Raw genomic sequence first — 16,032 nt, forward strand, 5'->3', positions numbered from 1 at the left:
TAAATTGTGGCATCCTAAGTTTCTGCCAAAAATAAGCTTATAATTTTCCCTCTAGGCGATGTATTTTAATAATGATAATTCTATTATTAGCAATGAAAAACTTTAAAATTTTCATTGTACTAAAAATATGATTTTGAAATGTCTATAACTTTTTTGCTTTTAAAGCTGGAGGCTTCAAATTTTGGGTATTGGGTCTACTCGTGGCAGTCTTTCAGCAGTTAAAGCGGTATATTTCTTGCATGGTTCCTTCAACTATAGTAATGCATGTACTTATGTTGATATAATGATATAAGTTTTTAACCATAAACAACTTTTTAAACATTGTTTTTTAAACTCACTTAATTTTGATAAATTTTGATATATATCAGATAAATAGTTATAATAATTATGTACATCCAATGATAATGAATGATATAATGAAAACTACTCTGAACAAATAACAAGCTTTTCTGACAATGAGAATAAATTTATATTTTTTTCTTCTGTTTTTTTCCTTACATATAAAGCCATCCTACCTCTTTAATCATATGTAATTTAATATGAAAGCTAAATATACATATTACTTTATTAAAGACAAAGCTTTTCTACATTAAAGAAGTAAGAATCCTTGAAGCTTGGATTATATACATATTTATGTCTGATAGAATCGATCTATCAATTTTAAGATTTCAATAAGATTATTTTGGATCTATTTAAATTTGACCTGGGAGATTTAATATCTTACTTTGACTCAGAAATACCTGAGATACCTAAGTTAATTTTTTTTTAAAAGCATCTCTATAATAAGGTTTTATTACTCTAGGCATTCTGTAATTAAACAATTTTAAATTCATGAAATCCATTCATTTTAAATAAAAATAATTGCCATTCTATTTGTGTAAATGTTTGTTTGTTCAATTATTTAATTAGATTTACAGATGGGTATGTAGATGTTGTCATCCTTGTAAAAAAGCTCGATTAATTACATGTCTTGATATGTGTTAATAAAATTGTTGTTATGAAAACATTCTTTGTGTAAATTAAACATCAATTTGCAAATCTAACATCAGTTACATCTCAAATTTATATTAATAAGATTGTTTTTAGCAAAGCTACTTTAGAACTATAATTGTATGCATGTCAAAATGGCGGTCTAATCTTTCCGTTGGTTTAAAAAGAGAATATAAAATGTGAATTAACCCTTACAGATTTGGCCCCAATTACCACCTTAATAGATCCCCCCCCCCCCTCTATTTCAGCTTCTGTTACAGATAGAGACATAAAAAATTTTCTGGTGGTTTATGTAAATTTTTTGAGAAAATTACTTTTCTAGTCATAGCCGCTCCTTGGCCGCTTTTTAGCTTCTAGCCGAACACAGTAATAGTGTCTGACTGATTATGACGTAACAAAAAAAAATTAGCCAATGAGAGGCCGTTATTGACCAATGGTAAAATTTATAGTGGCCTCTCATTGGCTAATTTTTTTTGTTACGTCATAATCAGTCAGACACTATTACTGTGTTCTTCTAGCCGCTAAATATTAAAACAGCTTGCTTTCCCTTTCCTTATTTCTATCTTTTTTTAACTCTTTTGATTACAACTTCTTATTTCATTTTGTTTTTATTAGCATATGTTTAAATTTTAAAATAATATAACTCGTAAACTTTAGGATCCAAGACTTGATAAAATGATAAAAATTTCTAAGTCAATGAACAATGTTGCACTTTTGATATTAGTTACTGTTGGTATTACCTGTGCCACTCAAGAGATAATTGAGGCTATGAGAACCACTCAAAATTCATACAATGGTAACAGAGCAGGACTTTCCAGGTATGGAATAACCCGCGAGAATGGCATCTGCTCAATGTTGGGAAGGTTCAAATCTCAGACCGACACTGCATTATAACTAAAGACGTTAAAAATGGTTCTTAATGGTGCTATGTCAGGTGCATGACTTTAGAGTAGGGGGAATGCCTTGGCCATAAACAGGTGCAACTCATTACCATGCACAGTTAGAACATTTTAGAGAAAGGTCATGCAATCATAGTTGTCTGTTTAGATGTTACTAAACCTAATATCCTTGCATGTTAGAGTATCACACTCCATTACATGCGGATGATGCTCTGGATTCTCTAGCTAGATGATCGCTTAAAAATTGAGGAGAATAAAACCCTAACGAGGTAAGGTTCTATAGGTATGGTATCAAATTAGTAAGTATTTGATAGGGCAGGAACCTCATGGAATGGTTATCTTTGTTAAAAGCAATTTTTACAAAAGAAAAGAAAGAAAACAATATAAAGAAAAATTGATAGTAAAGATACAAGTTTGGATTTAAATCAAATATAATTTTTTAGGAACGAGGTTGTTCAAGAATATCATGGATACAAAGTGTATGAGGTGACTGCAAGGAATAGCAAGGATATGAAGTTCTTTATGATGCTGCAAGCCAATTACATTTATGACTTCTGGACAGGCCCATGGAAAGGAAGACCTTTTGAGGTTTATTTATCTTTCATCTGCCAAGCATGAAATTTACCTTAATGAATGATTTATATACTTTATGATTTGATATTCTTAATCGATTTTGAATTAACTGATTGAAACAAGGGAATGATTCACATCGAAGTATGCACAAATTTGATTATAAAAATCATATAATATCAACTTTGTAATAACACAATAATGTTTCTGCTATGTTAGATGAATGCCAAACAATTGTTTAACCAGAGTTTACCCCTAACATAAATTACATGATGAATCAGTTTGCTGAGTTATTATCTCGAATTATTGATATCTTTCAGATTATGGTGCCTCCAAAAGCTCAGAAAATCTTTGAAAACAAGTTAAAGGCTCAAGGAATCAAGAAGAGTTGAAGAGTTAATTTCACAAATAACACAAAAATAAACCCTCCTTAAAGAGTTTCAGTTTAGTTACCAGTTGGACTTTATTTATTATATATATATTTAGTTTAGTACTACCAACATCTCAAAGATGTAGTAATATTACCCCCCCCCCCCCCCCAAGATCTACGGTTAGGTTTTAATCAATATAATTAAAGAAGAACACCTGCCCCACTTAGTATGACATAAATCTAGTCTCTTGAAGCAGATCTCATCAAACATTATTACTTAACATCTATTGGTTTTATCTCACATATAATATTTCAACTAAGGGGTTTGACTTGAACTACTTTGGATATTTCTTGGTTCATTAACACTTCAACTATATCACTCTCTCTCTTGCCAAGGAATCAAGTATACAATCAAGATAGAAGATGTGCAAGCTATTATTGACAATGTGGATCCCAAACCTACTATTGACAAAGAAGATTGTGCCTGTAACTGTGCTAACTTAGAAGTTGTTGTTAATCAAGGAAACATACATGGAAAGTGTAAAACTGTAAGTATTGAAAATTTGCTTTCTAATTATTGGTTATTCTTGTTAAAATGTTTTGATTGATTTATTTTAGAAGAAGATTTTCTCTTTTAATGTAATTTGGTTAAATATTTAGTCAGACAAAGAAGGAAACTGGTGCTATGTGCCTGAAGATTCTGCCTGTAAAGATATGAAAAAATTACCAAAAAAGATCAAAATAGTGGGCTACAAGAAATCACATATGGGAATTGTTTACAATATTTAAAAATATTCTAACAGCAAAGAAAGATACTCAGAAGGGTAGATTTACTCATTCATATGTCCATATGACTTGTCATAATGGTTGGTTTAGCTAAATATTTTAAGAAGCTTTTGTAAAATAAAAAACTTTACAATCGAATTCCCTTGAAACATTTCAAAAAATAGATTTAATGCAGTTTAATAAAAAAATGGATTTTTTCAAAGATAGCAAAAGTTAAGTAGCATGACTTTTATAACTAGAAAATATTTTTTTAAAGCTCAAATCTCAAACCTCTCAGAAAGGTTTAGTCTCCATGGGGTTATTATAAAGATTAATTTTGTGAACAAAATTAAGGCTTGTACAATAAACTACCATAATCATCCAGAATGCTATACAAATATTTATGCATGGTAAGAATATTCATGAAGTTATCTATTACCTCATTGGGGCAGGATTCTACTTCAATTTCAAGTGATCTTCTTGAGAACCCAAGAGCATCATCTGCTTGTAATGGGATGCAATACTCTAATGCCCATTGCTGGATATTAGGTTAAGTAACATCCAACAGACAACCAACTCTTTGATTGCATGGTCTTTGCGCAGTGTTTTGAGCTATGGTCAGTTCATGATTTATTTTTTGGTGTTTGTTTATCTATATGTGATTCTTTCAATATTCGTGCATAAATTAAACAAAACAAAAAACACCCTAGCGAATTTGTTATAACTGATGCAATTGTTTTAATTAATTGCTGCTGTAATCTTTTTATTTCAGTCACTTGAAGCCATACTTGAATTGGCCAAGTTCTGTGGCAGATTGGTACAGTGCTGTTAAAAAAGTACCAACATTTAAGGAAAGTTTTTAATTGATAATACTGTAAATTGAAACAAATTGGTTTATATGTTTGTCTATTATTATCTAGAGACTTCCTAATCATGTAAATGATTTTTTGTCCTTATCTAATAACTAAACTTTCCCCTTTTTAAAAATTCCTGTAAGTTTGATTTTAACCATTGCTTTAAGTTTATTTAAGTTTTTTAATTGGTGCAGAAAGTTTTCACAAAATATTTATTGTTACTCATTATAAAAATATTGCAGGAGTGTGAGGATTCAACAGATAATAAGTGTTATGAACTATCTCATACCTGGTAAGATTTCTAATTAATTAACTTCAAAGAAAATTAGTGTATGTATTTTGCCTGTCAGACTGTCACTCAAAGAATATTCTTAATAGTCTGCAGTCACATTTACAATCAACATTCAAATTGGAATTTAGATCTTATGGTGAAATAATCTTTCTTTCCAATCTAAAACAAACTTAACTATAAATTTGCAATGGGCTTGCTTCCCTAAATATTGTCAAGATTGATAATTAAATTAATTTTCTTTTACTTTTCTGCTTAATAAATTTTGTTATTTAGCCCAAAAATTCAAGAATTATCAGAGAAAGGTATGTTTATTTTTGGTATTCAGTTAGATAAATGAAAAAAAAGAGATTTTAAAACCTAGAATGCTGAACTACTGGCTGCACATTATTTTATCAACATAATTGATTTAGTTGGAATGAGATAGCAAGCTGTTAGGCTTTTGATTTTCAAAATAAATCATGTTGTTTTTATTACTGAAAGGAATGATAACTTTCTTGTTTTAGTTTTTCAAGAGTTTAAAGTACAGAATGAAGATAGGAAAGATTGAATTTTAAACTAATCAATATGGAAATTCAAAATTATACCAATATGTTGCATATAATATCTTGTACTTTACAATTTTTCTCACATTTTTCAACGTAGCTCCTAAACTACAAATAGCACAAAAATAGTACTTATATTTCCATAAACTAGAGTTTATGACGTTTCTAACGGCATGCTTAACGTTTTTCTACTATTTATGCAAGCCGCGCAATTTTAATTTTAAAAATGTGCGCATTTTTTCCACAATCTTTAAATCCGCAAATCTTCAAAAACAAGGCCTTTGGAAAAACCGGTTTATAAGGCATAATTTATTGAAAAATAATTTATAAATATTTGAACCTCCTTTTTTCTATAACATTTATTTTTTGCTTATTTTTCGGTTGCATAATTTTTAGATATATTTTTTAATTATAGATTATAATAAATTAACAAATATTGCATTTTTTATTTTGTACCATTAACATGAAAAATGCCAGATTCTTCTAAAATTGATAGTAATTGCATAAAATAAATAATAAGAAAATTAAATTATCAAATAAAAAGATGTAAAAACTAATAGTAATCCTACTTTTTTATTATACCTGTTATCTTTTTCTGTTGCAAACAGCAAAATTTTGTTTATTTTCAGGATGATCATTCCATTGAAAACCCCAATGTTTTACCAACTAAAAAAATGTTTCATATTAAAACTTGTAAATCCTTGATCTGGAACCCAGTAAAAGTGTCGGACTGATTATGACGTAAAAAAAATAATTAGCCAATGAGAGGCCACTATAAATTTTACCATTGGTCAATAATGGCCTCTCATTGGCTAATTTGTTTTTACGTCATAATCAGTCTGACACTATTACTGGGTTCCTTGATCTGTCTTGTTTTTTTATTTGCAAAATACGATAATATCATGCTTGATTAAGTCTTTTTTATGTGCTTTTAAAACGTTCAAAAATTATTTTGTTTTCAAATACTTCTCCACAATTTTCCCTTCCAGAGCCCAAATCACCACCACTCTTGAGTTGGTTGTTTGGTTCACCACCATGCCAATTTCTGTATGTTACTGGTAAAATTGATATATATTTAATATTATTCTATACTAGGATAGTTTTTTTCAATTTTTGTTATGATAATATGTTGAGCCTTTTCCTAAGAAATACTTAAAAAGCGTAAGGTTTCATTTTTTCTTCTATTAACAAAAGGTTTGTACATACTTTTTCTGTTCTTTAACAGAAAATTTTAACTTTATGTCTGTTGAACAATGTCAATAACTAGCTACAATGTCTACAGAGGCCTATAGGGGAATTTAGTTTAAATTAAATTGAGTTTTAAAAACATATCATGAAAAAATGGAAAAGCAGTTAGTGAGGTCTTTTGGTCCAGACAGATAGACATCCTGATGTAAAAGTGTATGACTAGTGAGGGGTGAATGTCTAAAACAACTCATCACTGTGAAGGTGAAAGTAACCAGGGAGTAAGGGGACAATGGATCAAATATTCAATATTTTAGAGGTCTCAAAACTTGGGGACCTGCCCAAAGTGTTCATGAAGGATTGAGCTAGTTCTGACTGACTTTGGGGACTAGCTCACATTTGCCGCTGAATTTGTTATGATCCTAGCAGACAAAAACAATGAAAATAATTTACACAATTTCTAGCAGACAAAAAATTATAAGTGATCCAATAAAATTATTTCGGCTGGTTCTAACAATTGATTTTTGTCAAGAAAATAATATTTTATAGATAGAAACCCTACAGAGATATTTGTGTAATAAACAATCTAAAACCCTGAAATTTTAAATTTAAGTTTTCTGAAATTTTGGCAGCAAGTTGTAAGGACGATTTTTCTAGTGATTAATTTTAGAATGTTTACTTCATTGTGATATACTGCTAAACTAATTTTCAAGTAAATGCTTTTTTTCTTTAAACTTTCTCTCATTTTGGAGTTTTAATTAGATAAACATTGACACTTTACTATTTTCTTCAAATTTTCTAGATAAATCTGGTTTTCATGGCATTTCAGGGAAAACTTTAAAATTGAATTAATTGCTAATTGTCCCATCCCTGTATCCCTGGAAAGTAACAGTTTAGTTGCCTGTAACAATTAGGGATTAAATAAGAAATCAAACCTGGTTCTCCACTCACCCAGACCCAGTTTCCTTCATGACCAATATCATTAAATCCCATCCAATAGCCACACCAACCATGTGGACATCCCTTGTCGGACAGGAGAGCTAGAAATTAACATACAGAAATATATCCTTATACTAAAGTAACAGGATGTTTGTCTGTGTGTCTGTACCAAAGGATCTCGCTAACCGCTGAACCGATCGGGTTCTCCTTAACAGGGTAGATTTTCATGGGTTCTGGGAAGGTTTATAACTATTTTGGGGGAGGGTACAACCACCCTCCCAAGAGAAATGACAAAAAATCGAAATTCTAAAAAATATATGGGAGACTTCAACGTAACATAAAGAGGTATCGTAACATAAGTAAGTAACATAGAGACTTTAACAAACAAAAACATCTAAGGTGCCACTAGAGGCCTTTAGGGGCGTAACCGCTAGTGAAATATAGAAAGCATTCGGTGCTGTGTGAATTTTAGTTTTATTTCAGCAAACCAAATTGTCATAAAAATGTCATTCAATTCTTTTATGTTAATAAGAAAATGTTCATCTTTTGCAACAAGGAGTAAACTTTTAATAAATTCTTATAGATGTTTGCAAGAGGATAAATCAACATTGGAAAATATGTGTGTAAAATTCTGAAATCATTTATAAATACACTGAGAAATTAATTAATGAATTTTCTAAAAAAAGAAATATTAAAAAAAAAGAAAGTAAAAAAGGACAGCTGCTATAATTACAGTATAATCATCCTAAATGAATAATAACGCTACTATTATGAAAATTCTGATTTGCTTATTTTTTGGTTCTCTGTGTAGTTTACACTAATCCTCAGTAGAATTCCCAGTAGAGACTGTAAAGATAGACTCACACTGAGCAAAATTTTGGTCCTGCTGGGAACTGATAGTGGCAAGATTGCCACCTTCTCTTCGACAAGCGTCCCTTGCTCCATTCCAGGACATACCATGACCAAGAAAAAGCCAACATTTACCTGAATGATAAGTTTTTAATTGCCTAAAATAAGATTACTTTGGATTTTAGAAGTATTCTACTTTATAATTCAATTTGTCTATCTTTGTCCCAGTGCTGAAGTTGAAATGTCATTTTTAGAGCTTCTTTTCAAGATAGATGGCTGAAATTTATTTTCCACGTGGGTTTAGAATCCCATATTTGTCGCAAGAATGTTTTTCGCTGAGCATAGCTAAACTGCTGTTAAATTCACTTTTTTTTATATTTTTATACATTATTTTTTTGTGTTATGCATCATATGGATGCTATTATTTATGTCATATATCAACTATAACCAGAACTATAATAGTTTTTTTCTCGCATTATATTATAAACAGTTTTCTGTGGATATAAAATGTACAATTATAAGATTAAAACCAGTTTTTTTAGCCCCATGATAATGAAGGCAACGATTAAATAAACTTATGATTGTGCATTTTTATATTAGTAGAAAAATGGATATACATAATACGATGCTAGACATAATTTTTCAGTATGGCAGAGAACAAGTTCTAATCCACTGGATATTAATTGGTTTCAAATAAATATGAGAAAATAGTTATTTCTCGCATCGTATTATAAACGGCTTTCCGCGGATATAGAATGTACAATTATGAAATTAAAACTAGTTTTTTTAGCCCCGAGGTGACGAAGTCACCGGCTAAAAAAACTAGTTTTAATCTTATGATTGTACATTTCTATATTCGTAGAAAGCTGGATATAATACGATGCTAGACATAGTTTTTTCGTATGGATGAGAACCGGTTCCTATCCACCGGATTCGACTGAATACGAGAAAGTAAATTATCATTTTCTTTAAAAATGAAAACTACCTGTACTGTGATCTAAAACCCATTTGGGATCTCCACATGGTGCGGGGGGTGGGGGTGGAGGAGGTAGGGGAGGTTGAGGTACAAAGGGTGGAGGAGGATCAGGTTCTGTAAGCAAAAATACAAATATGAATTTTATGACTTTTTTTGGCACTAATCCAACTCCAACCCACCTTATTTTTTTGCATTTATACACAAATTGGTTATTCAATTCTAAATTAAGTGTCCCCTAAAGAGCATGGTGGGGGGGTAAGGATTATTTACCTATCTGTTATCTGGCCCTGGAAGCAATGAATTATTTGGTAGAAAAATGTGAAATTAGATAAACTTTTGCAAAAAGTTTGGTTAGAATCCAATAAAAATTGTATTTTATGATCATTGAAAGTCAGCAGTATGCCCAAATACCATGTATTAATTTACTTTAAGTAATGCATAATAATGTGAAAAGTATTCTGAAGGCACCTTTATTAAAGGACGCCTGCAAGAAATAACACGCTTTAACTGCTGAAAGACTGCCACAAGAAGACCCAATACCCCAAATTTAAAGCCTTCAGCTTTAATAACAAAAAAGTTCTAGGCATTTCAAAATAGCAGTTTATGTACAATGGAATTGTTGAAAGATTTCCAATGCTCATTAAAAAAAAAAACAATATTAAATTACGTCGCCTAGACACAAAATTATAACCTTATCTTTGTCAGAAACTTAGATTGCATGTAACTAATTATATTTTTACAATAAAAACACCACATTTCATAGTCAAAATCTATGAAAAAAATTCGATTTAAATTGCATTTTTAAACGAAAATCATAGCGGAAACAAAGGGGTAAACTAATACAAGCTTAGCTGTGATTGGTTGTTAAGCTGATAAAGCCTTCTGATTGGCTACAGTACATTCGGTAAAACGCAAGTAAAACTTAATTTTTTTTAATGATTTTGACTATAAAAATGGGTATTTTTATTGTAAAAATATAATTAGTTACTGGTAACCTAAATTTTTGACAAAAATAAGCTTATAATTTTGTTTCTAGGCCACGTAGTTTAATTTCAAAGTTTTCAACATGAGCATTGCAATTCTTTCAAAATTTTCATTGTACATAAAATGTCATTTTAAAATGCCTAGAACTTTTTTGTTATAGAAGCTGAAGGCTTCAAATTTGGGGTATTTGGTCTACTTGTGGCAGTCTTTCAGCAGTTAAAGCGTGGTATTTCTTGCAGGCTTCCTTTAACATACATTTTACAAAGTTAAAAACAAAGCAAAGATCCTGAAGAATTATGTTTTAACCTAAGAAGATTAATTTTAAGATCTACAATAATCAGATTAAAAAAAAAGATAATTCCCAACAATGTTAGTACAATTGAAAATTTCACCTTCTTCACTTTCTTCCCTACTATGCAGCATCTGGAAGTAATACCATTGCATCCACCAATTCCACCAGTTCCACTGCTCCTCTGTCCAGTGACCACCTTCAGGATGAGTATGGTGTCCACCTGGTGGACATCTGGGACACTGTGGATGATGATGATGTTGCCCCACCTGTTGTTGATTGTTCACACTCGGGGGTAAATCAAATCCTTCTGACCCAAATCTGGGAACATCGGGCAGTTGAGCCCATCGTTGACGATTTTGCTGAGATCTGGGTAGATTTTTGTTTTCACTGCCCAACTGATCATCAGAACTTTGAATTGTTTGGGTCACAATCAAAGAAAAATATATCACATTTACATATGTCACCTAAGTATTATACAAATATTAAATATCATACTTTTTGGTTCTTTTTGTAATGAGAGAAATTGATAAGTACTATTATAATAAGTTGCAGTCTGACAGACATATTCAAACTTTTGTTAATATTTAACTAGCACGCCCCTATCATCTAGAGCAGAAAAATAGCATAAAACCATCTTGAGATTTTTATAATAAAAACAACCTAAAACCATCCCAGGCCCTTAATGAAACTTCTTTAAAATGTAGTACTCAATCGGATCAGTAGTTACTGAAATCTTAAGCTAATGACAAAAAATTTTTACTTTATATAATAGAATATCTAAGAAATCACTTTATTTTATTAAAATGATAATATAAAGTATAGTATTACCAAGTTCATTACTTCTTCACAAATAATATACAATTATTTATTTACTTTTTACAACAAACATGATTATTAAAGTATCAGTTTACAATGTTGAAAAAAATAAATAAGATAATTAAATTATGAGATAGATCTAAGAAGAGTATTCTACAAGATAAGTTTTTTTTAAATATTAAGAATGGGGAGGATATTTTTATTGAACCCTACAACATTTTCTTGTATAGCAAAATTTTATTTTAAATCCTTACAATAAAGTAATAGGATGTCTTTATGTTTGTCTGTCTGTTTATATAGGATCTCGCTAACTGTTAAACCAATATGATTCTCCTTTACAGGGTAGCTTATTAGGTCCAAGGAAGGTTTATAACTATTTTGGAAGAGGAGGGCACTAACACCCTCCCAAGAGAAATCGCCCCTCCCCCCGCCATTTTTTTTATAAATCTAACTTTTTGAAACTAAAATTAAAAGTCGGGGGTTGGTCAACTGTAACTAAAATATCTAACTTCAAAAATACCTAATTTTAAGCATATCTTAACTTATAACTTTTAGATATTTCAGTGAAATAATTAGATATTCTAAAATTAGGTATGTCTAAATCAGGCGTTTTAAACATTAGACATTTTCAAAATTAGGTATCTTTAAATTAGGCATTTTTAGTTATGCATTTTAAAATTAGGCATTTATGAATAAGGTGTTTTTATAGTGGGTGATTTAAACATTAGCTATTTTTAAAATTAAGTATTTTTAATTAGGCATTTTTATTGAGGCATTTTTAAATTAAGTGTTGTAGAAAAAAAATATATAAAGTTGGGCCACAGAAAAAAAAATAAGTTTTTTTTATATTAATTTGCAAATAAAATTTTAACTTTACTTGTTTAACTTTACAGATTAATTTACAAAATGGGTAATTTTTCATCATTTTGGATGTATTATCAGTTTATAAATGTAAATGTCAACTTCAATGTCAACAAAAAAATATATTTACAAAAAAAGTTTGCAGAATAACAACATATTATAAATCTAACATAGACAAACCAAAAATAGTCTGATCGTTAATCTGTTGTTAAATCTAAACCATTTTAGGAAATACATTCATTTGATTAGTAATAGAGAATCAATAAAAAAATCCAGAAATGTATAAAAAGATAAGCAAAAAGTTTTTGTTTTTTCATCAATAAACATTGGTTAATTTATTTAATACTTATTTAATAATTGGCGGGAACTTTTGTTTAATGAAATCTTCCAATTTAACATTTACAAAACAGCCTGCTTTAATGCATCAAGATCCATGACAGATCTATGTAGGAAATAAATGTCTATATATGAGCTCAAGTTTTCCAATGGATAAATGTTTAAAACTCATAGTGCTCCAATAATCCGTAATAAACTCTCATTGACCAGAACGATAAGACCCATTATTTTACTGTATGAAGAATAAATTCATTTTTTTATTTTATGTTGCTATTTGAATTATATTGAAGTATTAAATTTCTATCCATAAAACAGAAAATTTAAATTTATAATATAATAAATAAAAGAAAACTTAGTTTTAAAATAATTTGATACTAGCGATACGTGCGTAATGTGGTATTGATAGATATTGGACTAAAATTTAACAGTTAAACTGTTTTTAACCTATTTTTTTATCATATATCAAAAATATACTATGACACCAGTAGAATCAGACTGCAGAGCCCAAATTTGAATTAAGTCCCCAATAAACTTTTTTTGGGGGAATTAAAAGTCAATTTTATATGTTGCTGTGATCATTTTGATGGAAGCAAAAGCATTTTTTAGTTTGGGGTTAAATTGTTTCTTACAGAACAATTTGATGTGATTCAGATTATATCAATACAACAATAAAAACTCTTCTCTGTTCGATGCAAATAATTTTTTTCTAAAACAATAATTTATATAGAAGAAATTTAACATTAAAATAAAACATATTATTCTGAAGTCTGAACCAATTAGAAGTCTCGTTTCATTTCAGTTTTTTACAATTCAAAAAAGAGTGTTTTCACAAAGTGACTTATTTCCAATGTAGTTAAATAATTTTTATTGAATTAAAATGAAAAGAATGAAAACTATACACATAAAAGATACATGCTTTTTAAAAATATTTAAAAAAATAAGTTCAAATAATCTTATATTTTATCATATTTGTATATGTGACAAAAAAAAAATTGTTGTATTGCGTAAACGTTTGTTGTCATCTTTCACTATTTAACCCTTTACAGCCAATTTTTTTGTGTTTTAAATAAGTGATGGAAAACAAGCACGATAAAGTTAATTCATTGATATATTCCCAGGATCGAATTAATACCATAAAAAAACCTAGTTTTTACCACTTTTATGGTAAAATTTTACCAGCCTATACGATTTAAAAGGTGGTAAAATTTTACCGTAATCGTGGTAAAAACACTTTTGGTGGTACTCTGTGACGCTTTTTACCAGCGATTTTTACCACAATTATTGGTAAAATTTTACCAGATTTCCGGTAAAATATTACCATTTTAGGACGCAAATTTATACCAGATTTTGACCAATTTTTACCACTTTTTTGGTAAAATTTACCGCAAATTTCTGGTAGATTTTACCGAAAAAGTGGTAAAACTGTTCAACACCTGGTAATATTTTTGCCCTAAACTGGTAAAATTTTACCAGAAATAGGGTAAATATGGTAAAAATTTACCAATAATTGTGGTAAAAACGGGTGGTAAAAATCACGAGAAAGTGGTAAAAAACGACCTTAATTATAGAAAAACCTCGCTTGTACACAAAACGCAAAAATAAAAAAAAAATTGTTTTCATTATTATCTTTATTGATTGAAACACTTAAACATATTTTTTTACATAATGATTTACATAGGTACGATAGCGCGATACTATATAGGTATATATTCACAGAAATTTTCTTAATTAGTCTATAATTCTAGACGTGGTTTAAATGACCAAATATTACATAGTTTTACAGATAATATAACTGCATGTTTAATCGGTTTAAGCTGAGAAATTAACACAAATATACATAGGTTTTAATTACTGAGATCTGGATTCTAATTGTACTTTATACTAGAACATTTTTATACACAAGAAAAATATATTACGAAGTTACTTTCCATTATTAAATTTTCAAAAATTTGCTATATAGGAATAGCGGTTTCAAATATAATATTATATGAATATTCTCATCGTCAGAACAAAACTGTCAAAACTGTCATATAGATTAATGTACGTACAAATTAAAGGTGGTTAAACATATTTTTGACTCAAGATATCTTGATATATATCACTTTTTTATCACAAATAGTTTATATATGATCTGACTGGAAGGACTATTATACATCAGCTTACTTTTGTCCTTCTTTTCTTTGTTTTTGCCTCTTGTGAAAGAAGACGCGGCAGTCTGGACACATATAGGTGCATTCGATGAGTCTTGTGTTCAATGGCAGCTCGCTTCGGGGACTGCGTCCATGGGCGCAGGTCTTGATTTTCCCCGGTGTTGCACTTCTTTTGCGCCTACTCAGTTTTGATGCTGGCGTGATTGTAGGAGGGGGTGGTTCAAACATCTCCTGCTCATCATCTGACACCCGATACACTGAAATTAAAATATTTTTTAAAATTACTTTTTTTTACAAAAAAATACTTCAATTTTACAATAGTTTTTTTTTCTAGCCTAACCTAACCTAGTGTATTAATAGAAAGAGTAATATTTCTAGTTTTAGCCTAGCCTAGCCTAGCCTAGCCTAGCCTAGCCTAACCTAACCTAACCTAACCTAACCTAACCTAACCTAACCTAACCTAACCTAACCTAACCTAACCTAACCTAACCTAGTGTAATAATACAATGTATTACGGCATTTTCTTAGTGCCTAGTACAGAAATGTTTCACTATATGCTTTGGGCACAGTCGCTAGTATAAATATTGTACTATACCTGGGCTTTTTGGTCCTGGATTCTTTATGTTCTCATAAATTATATCAAAATCCGGTTTGTCTTCCATCCTGAAATTAAACAATCTATACTACAAAGTAAAACGATTTTTGTTTGTATGTAGCGAAGGATCTTGTTAACCGCTGAACCGATCGGGTTCTTCTCATAGGTACCGGCAAGGGAAGGGAGTGGCAAAAGAAACTTTAAGGATATACTTCATATTAGAGGGTTTAGCGTACAGAAAAATCATTTACAACACAGTCGCCAGGATAAAGTAGTAAAAACAATTTTTAAAAAATCTTACTTTGCTGGTGTTTCCATAACAGTGACTTCCTTAACCTCGTTCTCATCCGAATTTTCTGGAGAGCCAGCTGCAGCTGTTTTGTTCCTGAATTAAACAATATATATATAATAATCTATTTAAATTAAGTAGTTAACTTTTTGGTTCCACATTTACCCCTTCCACCTTACCCAGCTAGAGGCGTACTTGCTAGTACTCGCTTTTAATAAATAAAGGAACACGTTGAATTTGTCTTTACAGAAAAATCATTTACAACACTGTCGCCCGGATAAAGTATGAAAAAATAATATTAAAAGAAATATCTTACTTTGCTTCTCCTTCCATAACAGAGGCTTGTCCGACCTTCTGGTCATCCTTTTGTGCCGCCGGACATTTCTCGGATTGCTCCCTGAATTAAGCAATCATATTATTATTAAATAGTAAACTTTTTATGGTCCACATTTACCACTCCCACCTTACCCCTAGAGGC

The 16,032-nt window shown here is 30.1% G+C and overlaps 3 protein-coding genes across 3 annotated transcripts; 1 reads left to right on the forward strand and 2 right to left on the reverse strand.

Moving 5' to 3' along the window:
- Window positions 1-1,629: 1,629 nt before the first annotated feature.
- LOC145314085 (uncharacterized) lies at window positions 1,630-5,723 on the forward strand. Its single transcript, XM_080153835.1, has 10 exons — window positions 1,630-1,808; window positions 2,333-2,477; window positions 2,780-2,829; window positions 3,221-3,377; window positions 3,490-3,596; window positions 3,948-4,004; window positions 4,367-4,443; window positions 4,689-4,740; window positions 5,014-5,042; window positions 5,244-5,723. The coding sequence occupies exons 1-10, from the start codon at window positions 1,666-1,668 to the stop codon at window positions 5,285-5,287; spliced, it is 861 nt and encodes a 286-aa protein (XP_080009961.1). The 5' UTR covers window positions 1,630-1,665; the 3' UTR covers window positions 5,288-5,723.
- On the reverse strand, window positions 5,577-11,418 carry LOC145314084 (uncharacterized). The gene is made up of 8 exons (XM_080153834.1): window positions 11,336-11,418; window positions 10,608-10,971; window positions 9,241-9,345; window positions 8,271-8,390; window positions 7,403-7,507; window positions 6,249-6,337; window positions 5,865-5,948; window positions 5,577-5,765 (listed from the first exon to the last, which is right to left on the reverse strand). The coding sequence occupies exons 1-7, from the start codon at window positions 11,342-11,344 to the stop codon at window positions 5,868-5,870; spliced, it is 873 nt and encodes a 290-aa protein (XP_080009960.1). The 5' UTR covers window positions 11,345-11,418; the 3' UTR covers window positions 5,577-5,765; window positions 5,865-5,867.
- A 2,712-nt stretch (window positions 11,419-14,130) lies between these two features.
- On the reverse strand, window positions 14,131-15,950 carry LOC145315243 (uncharacterized). Its single transcript, XM_080155272.1, has 3 exons — window positions 15,567-15,950; window positions 15,266-15,333; window positions 14,131-14,927 (listed from the first exon to the last, which is right to left on the reverse strand). Exons 1-3 carry the CDS (start codon window positions 15,581-15,583, stop codon window positions 14,680-14,682), a joined length of 333 nt encoding a protein of 110 aa, XP_080011398.1. The 5' UTR covers window positions 15,584-15,950; the 3' UTR covers window positions 14,131-14,679.
- Window positions 15,951-16,032: the final 82 nt, after the last annotated feature.

This window comes from Acartia tonsa, chromosome 3 (assembly GCF_053477335.1).
Source record: "Acartia tonsa isolate MP-2025a chromosome 3, ASM5347733v1, whole genome shotgun sequence".
NCBI classification, from domain to species: Eukaryota; Metazoa; Arthropoda; class Copepoda; order Calanoida; family Acartiidae; genus Acartia; species Acartia tonsa.

Excerpts from the sequence above, each read along its gene's own strand:
- LOC145314085 (XM_080153835.1), top strand. The coding sequence starts at position 1,666 with ATGATAAAAATTTCTAAGTCAATGAACAATGTTGCACTTTTGATATTA. Across the intron at positions 3,597-3,947 it reads GGCTACAAGAAATCACATAT|GGCTTGTACAATAAACTACC; the intron begins GGGAATTGTTTA and ends GAACAAAATTAA. Across the intron at positions 4,005-4,366 it reads TATACAAATATTTATGCATG|TCACTTGAAGCCATACTTGA; the intron begins GTAAGAATATTC and ends TTTTTATTTCAG.
- LOC145314084 (XM_080153834.1), bottom strand. Across the intron at positions 8,391-9,240 it reads GGTTTTAGATCACAGTACAG|GTAAATGTTGGCTTTTTCTT; the intron begins GTAGTTTTCATT and ends CTTATCATTCAG. Across the intron at positions 6,338-7,402 it reads CTGGGTGAGTGGAGAACCAG|TAACATACAGAAATTGGCAT; the intron begins GTTTGATTTCTT and ends CAATTTTACCAG.
- LOC145315243 (XM_080155272.1), bottom strand. Across the intron at positions 14,928-15,265 it reads TCCAGGACCAAAAAGCCCAG|TGTATCGGGTGTCAGATGAT; the intron begins GTATAGTACAAT and ends TTTTAATTTCAG.